This window comes from Tupaia chinensis, unplaced genomic scaffold, assembly GCF_000334495.1.
Source record: "Tupaia chinensis unplaced genomic scaffold, TupChi_1.0 Scaffold145367_1, whole genome shotgun sequence".
Classification (NCBI taxonomy): Eukaryota; Metazoa; Chordata; class Mammalia; order Scandentia; family Tupaiidae; genus Tupaia; species Tupaia belangeri.
The window spans coordinates 833,813-840,228 of NW_006205228.1; the positions used below are offsets into that span (position 1 = coordinate 833,813).

At 43.1% G+C, this 6,416-nt stretch overlaps 1 protein-coding gene across 1 annotated transcript in view; it reads right to left on the bottom strand.

Annotated features, from left to right (window-relative positions):
- The window catches only part of MAP3K9 (mitogen-activated protein kinase kinase kinase 9), an 84,915-nt gene that overhangs the window by 19,083 nt on the left and 59,416 nt on the right, over positions 1–6,416 (bottom strand). The window contains 2 exon segments of the mRNA XM_006172383.2: positions 3,401–3,576; positions 4,449–4,597. Of these exon segments, the coding sequence (XP_006172445.1) occupies positions 3,401–3,576; positions 4,449–4,597 (325 nt within the window).

A 6,416-nucleotide genomic window follows, 5' to 3' on the forward strand; every position in this document is an offset into this window, starting at 1 on the left:
TTGCTGTTAAAAGTTCAGGCCAATTTCAACCTTTCTAAGTCCTTATTTCCTGCATGCTCTTGTCTAAGTGAGGCCTTGAGTCTTCCTTAAGGGAACTCAAACCCAACACACAATACCTAGAAGCTGAATCATATGGTGGGAGTCAGGGCATTTGTGGAAAATACGCCTATGGCACCATACACCTGGAGGACCCTCAGAAAAGGTAAGTCTGTTACTTCTGTAGCACCTGCTTGTGTTACACAGTCTGCAAATCACATCTTGCACATACACAGTGATTTAAGCGGAATCTCTCCAGGGAGAGCTCATTACACATCTTATCCTCACTTGCCTACCTGCAAGCCATACAACAGAGAGGGCACCACAGCCTGGTGCTTAAGAGCAAGGACTTGGAATAAAACAGCCTGAATTTAAGTCTCAGCTTCACTGCCGTTAGCTGCACCCTTGGGCAAGTTAGTATGGGCATCACATGCCATCTGGAGTCAACAGCACTGATGTCACAGACATAGGACAATTTCTATCTTTCACAGATGACAATTCATATTAATTATGACAGAGCATGGCACGTAGTTCATGTTTGACAGCTGTCAGCTATTATGAAAATGGGTTTTGTTTTTTCCTAGTAACTACTTACTGACAAAATCCAAGTTTCATTTTTCTTACTGGCTGGTACCCTTATAATTTCATCAACCAAAAGAAATCAAGAGTCAGTGATTCAGGGAACCAGCAGTTACTGTAATGGCTATGTCGCTGGACTCCCATGTAGTCGACCGCGGTTCGCGTCCAGACCCAGTGGCTTAAAACTCATGCCGGACGCGTGGGCGTGCATGCCCAAGATCCCGAGAGGAGAATGGAGGAGAAGGGATTGCGACGTGACCATCCCCTCTGGAGGGTGATTTCTCGCTTTCTGTCTCTATGTCTCTGTCTTGTCTGGCGAGCGCACGTGCCCTATAGCAGAAACCTCTCCAAAAAAAAAAGAAAGAAAAGAAAGAAAAAGAAGAAGAAAAAAAAAGGCCGGCCAGCGTTAGTGATAACAGCAACTCTTGGAATCACTCTGTTCAATGGTCAGTGCAGGTCCACTCACAGGGTCCCTGAAGATTTGTCATAAGCTCACTCATTCCCCTGAAGACTGCTTACCAGTTTGCCAAATAATACTGTGTTTAGGATTGCTTTGTTCCATAAAAGGATTTAATCCCTTCAAATCCCTCCAGAAATTATTTTTAAGTCATTAGTACAGAGGAACAATGATGACATTGCAAAGAATACAGGTTTTGGAATCAGAAGGCTTAGGTTCAAGGTTTTGCTTCTTGCTCTTTTCCTCCCTGGCTGCTTGAGGGTATACCACCATCATGAATGACACAGTAACTATCCAAACCAGGAAATTCATGACCAACTGACTACTTCAGAGGAAACAAATGGTCATTGATGTCCTTCACCCGAGGAAGGCAACAGTACCTAAGACAGAAATTCAGGAAAAGGTAGCAAAGATGTACAAGACCATACCAGATGGCATCTTTGTGTTTGGGTTCAGAACCCATGCTGGTGGTGGCAAGACAATTGGCTTTGGCATCATTTATGATTCTTTGGATTATGTGAAGAACAATATAGACTTGCAAGACATGGCCTTTATGAGAAGAAAAAGATGTCAAGAAAACAACAAAAGGAACACAAGAAGAGAATGAAGAAAGTCAGGGGGACTGCAAAGGCCAATGTTGGTGCTAGCAAAAAGTAAGCTGGAGATTGGAGAGCAGTTGAAGGAGTAAAGATTCTGCAATGACTATATGAGGTGACTGTGCGGATTTTTCATGAGAGGATTAATAAACTAAAAAATTAAAAAAAAAAAAGGTTTTACTTCTTCTCTAGCCCTGTGACTTTAGACTCTCTTACTGAGTCTCAGCTCTGAGATAGAAATGACAACACCACCTTCTCTACATAATAGGGACAGGGGCCATAAGACTCTTGGATAGAAGAGTTTCATCTGACCTTTCGGGTGAAAAAAACCTGGGAAACCATAAATCCATACATAATTTTAGCTACTAATTATATAGCTAATAACATCCCAGGTTCCCACGGTACAAAACGAGGGATAAAAGAAATGAACAAAGTCTATATGGACATCCCACATACCCCTGGCTTTATCTCTGACAGTCCTACCCCTATAGTGTAACCAACAAAATTGGTTATAACTGGCTTCACCTGTATGGACAGTGACTGGGTGCACCACACCAAGGGAACAGAGAGGAGCCATTTAGGGAATGGCCACCAAAATAAGACAACAGAGCTCTAGTAGACTAGACATTTATGAACTCCCAGTTGGTTTGGGCTTACAGTACTTTTCATAAAAACAGTCACCCAGTGGCATGGTGGTTAAAGTGGCAAGATCCCACATGGCCGACTGCACAGTCTGAGTCCCAGATCCAGTGGGGGGACACATGTGTGTACAAGCCCAAGATTCAGAAAGAAGAATGAAGGAGAAAGGATTGTACCATGGCCATCTGGCCAGGGGTAGGGGCAGGAAGGGCTTTCTCACTTTCTCTCCAGTGAGCTTACATGCTCTATAGCAATTTTTTTAAAAAAATGAAATAAATAGGTGCCATGATAAAATGCAACACTACAAGGCTGACTCATGTGGAAAGGTTCTGGGTTTGAATCTAGAGACCTCCCTGAGTACACCAGGCATGCATGTGCACATAATCAGGAATGGCTGAAGCTGGGAGTAGATGGCAGCACTGGGGCTCTGCTGGTGGTGCTGTCTCTCAGTTTCTCTTGCTCATGGAAGAAATAAACTTAAAAAAATAAACTGAAAAATGTCACACAATTTCAGACCTATAATATTTCTAATGCATATTCTGTTTCTGGTTCTGCTACCAAAAGACACAGGCGGGATGTTCTGATAACTATTCTCAGCATTGACATAGCCTGTATCAAGTTAACCTTCCTTGAGAAGTCAGTTATGGAACACAGAAACCTTTCTAGAACCTCAGCTGGCAAAGCGAGACACTATAGGTGTTTGCCCCATGGTGCTCTTGTGGATTAGGCAATTACGTAGATACCAAGCAGGAGAATGACCTGGTCAGCCTCAAGGTGGTAGAGGGCTTGGCAGAGCATGGTAGTAACATGACTGGATTCACATAGGAAAAGTCCTGGGTTCATATCCTGGGACCTTCCTGAGCACTGCAGGCATGTGTGTGCCTGTGATCTGGGCCAGCTGAGAGTGGGGGCCAATCATAGCCTGAAGACCTTATAGGGGTGCCTGTCTCTCTCATGGGAGAAATAGATGGATATGCTTAAATAACAATGAAAGAATCAGGGTGGTTGGTCAGACTCAGTCCAGAGATTCTAGTGGAGAAAGTCCATCAATTCAATGCATGCCTTTCTTTTTTTTTTTTTTTCTTTTTTTTACCTTCTCTTTAGCCCTGAGTTGGTCAAACATCTCCTGAATTTCATGTTTCCAGTCATCCTGCAGGCAGTGGAAGGAGTCCTTGGGCATTTCGAAGAAACCAGACTCCTCTATAGTAGTCAGCTGGTCCAGGATATTCGTGAAAGATGGTCGTGAATGGGGGTCGGGATTCCAGCAGTCTGAATGGAACACATGAGAAAACAGAGGTGTAAATGGACAGAGGCAAATCTCCATGACTTCACTAACCCAAAAACTACCTCTCCTTTCCCCTTCCAAAAAAAGCTGGAATTTAGGGAACCCCAAAGCACCCTGGAAGTAAAGCACGCTGCCCACCATCACAGCCATAAAGAGTAAGATCAGAAAATGCAGCATTCGGTTCCTGTCCAACTCTGACTTGAATTATAGCCCAAGCAGTTTTCTATAAAACTACTGCTACAGCACTTTACCACGTTACTACACGATTCGAGTCCTGACAATGGATAGCTACACCCTGGGCCTCAATTTCCCATAAATAAATGAGTGCCCCTTCCCCACTTCCATGGAATAATGAGGAGGCAAGTATTAAAAAGCATTAGAGCAGGAAAAGTGAATTCTATTCCATTCCAGCCCAGTCACTGAGGGGCCACCTAGCCACTTAACTTCTCTCAGGTTTGCATCACTCAGAAAATTAAGAGTGTGACTAGACAACTTTTAAAGTCCCTTTCTTTTCATATGGTCTTCACTTCAATATTAAGACACTAAGAGGTCCTGAAATAAAAGCTGCTAGACCTGCCTGTTGTGTCATATATAGTAACATACTGAAGGGCTCGACAGCAGGTGTTAGTTACTAGGTTAACTTCTACAGCCACTAGAGATGGACAGAAGGGACCTGGACAGCAATGTGTTGCCAGCACCTTCAAGACACCCTCCCAGCTGCCCATAGGATTCCTCCCTGGACGACTAATACTTGTTTCTCTTTCCATAACTGATCGTGTAGATCTGGCCAGAATCTGCCAAGTGTTTGTAAGAGGGTCAGCCATCTATGGTTTTATTCAGGCCATGGGCAACTTACCTTCCATGAGTTTGGCAAAAGGTTCTGGGCATGTGGAAGGAATAGGAAGGGCAAGCTTGTTCATGGCCACTCCATAAGCTACCGCTAACCCATCGATACCTCGGAAGGGCACCTCGCCAGTCAGCAGCTCCCAAAGCAGCACCCCATAGCTACGGAGAGGAAGAAGACAGAAGCATGTAATAAACCACAGGTACAACCTCACTGGAATAGCTCAAGAGGCTTTTCTGAGCAGCCCACATTTTCCCTGACAAAGAGGGAGACCAATGAAATAGACATATGAGAATATAAAAGGGAAGCCATTAAGCCTACTAGTTAAAAGCAAAAACTCTGGAGTCAAGCATGCTTGGTTTCAAAGTCTTGTTTCATCATTCCTAGCTATGTGACCTGGAACCTCTCTCAGACTCTAATACCTTATCTGTAAAGTGCAAATAACTACTCATCTCACGTGATTGTCATGCTCATCTCACTGGCTACTACAATATTTAAATAAATGCTCAAGGAATACAGCTATTTTGTTATTATTGTTAATTAAATAAACTGGGAAGTGAGGCAGTCTCCCAAGTATAATGCTTCTTTTCTATTAAAAAAAAAACTTTACATTTCTCACAGGTATTTTTTCTCTTGGTTTTAAGAAAGCAAAGAACAGTAGTTGTAACAGATTTTGCTTCTGTAAAAGATTTCTTTAAATGTCCACTTGGCTGAACAGATGACTGTCCCCAGGTTAGTGTGAGTGGGTCCTTAACAGAGACCTTGGTCTAGTTCAAAGAGGAAAGTTCCCCAAGAGTAGACTGCACCGACAGAGCAGAGCAGGCAGTGTGACAGCTATGAGAACTTACTTCCATGTGCCCTCCCTCCCTACCTACTCTTCAAGTCCGTAAGTAGAATTTATTTCCCCACATCTTAAGAATTGGTGAATGGGCAGCACAAAGCTTAGCAGAAAAGTTATTTTACAAATCCATAATCAGAACTAGGCAAAAACATAAACCTTCAATCCTTCCAAGAGTAAGTCAGAAGGAGAGACCATAAGGCTATGAACAGCCAGAAGAAAGGCTCTCCTTACATTTCCACCACCAACCTCAAATTTCCTGTGATACTCATCAGCAGTGTGTAACCAGCAACAAAGGTCATATTAATTTTTAAAACTAGCGTTGTGAGCTGGCCCCACAGCCTAGTGATTAAGGGAGCCAGATCCCATATGGCCAACTGTGGTTTAAATCTCAGCCATAGCTTGAAAAACACATTGGGCATGTGTGCATGCATAAAAAAATCTGGACAGGATGGAGAAACGGAGGAAAAGGGATTGCGGTATGGCCATGTAACATTAGGAGGTGTCTTCTCCCTTCCTATCTGATGAGTACATGTGCCTTCTAGGAATAAAATAATTCAACTCATTTTCTCTAGAATGCTCGTCTACTATTTCTCTGCTTGGTAAATTCTAATCATCTTTCAAGATCTGACTCTAATGTCCCCCCACTCATTCATGCATGCATTCATTCACTTTAAACATCTACTTTTTTGTTTGTTTTGTTTTTTTTGAGAGCTTTTGCTATAGGGTGCATGTGCTCACAAGAAAGACAGAGAGAGACAGAGGGACAGAAAATGAGAAATCACCCCCCAGGGGGGATGGCCACACCACAATCCCTTCTCTTCCATTCTCCTCTTAGGATCTTGGGCAGGCATGCCATACACCCAGCGTGAGTTTAAGCCACTGGGTTCGGGACTCAAACTGTGGTCAACTACATGGGAGTCCAGCGACATAGCCATTACACCAACTGCTGGTCCCTAAACAATTACTTTTAAACATTTACTATACATCAAGCCAGACACTGGAATACAGGAAAAAAAAACACATAAATCTGACCACAAAGAGATCAGTGAGAGGAACAGAAAGAAGACAACTAGAACACAGAGTGATGAACCATGATATAGCAACTAGAAGGACACAAAGGAGAGTTGCTAAACCAGATC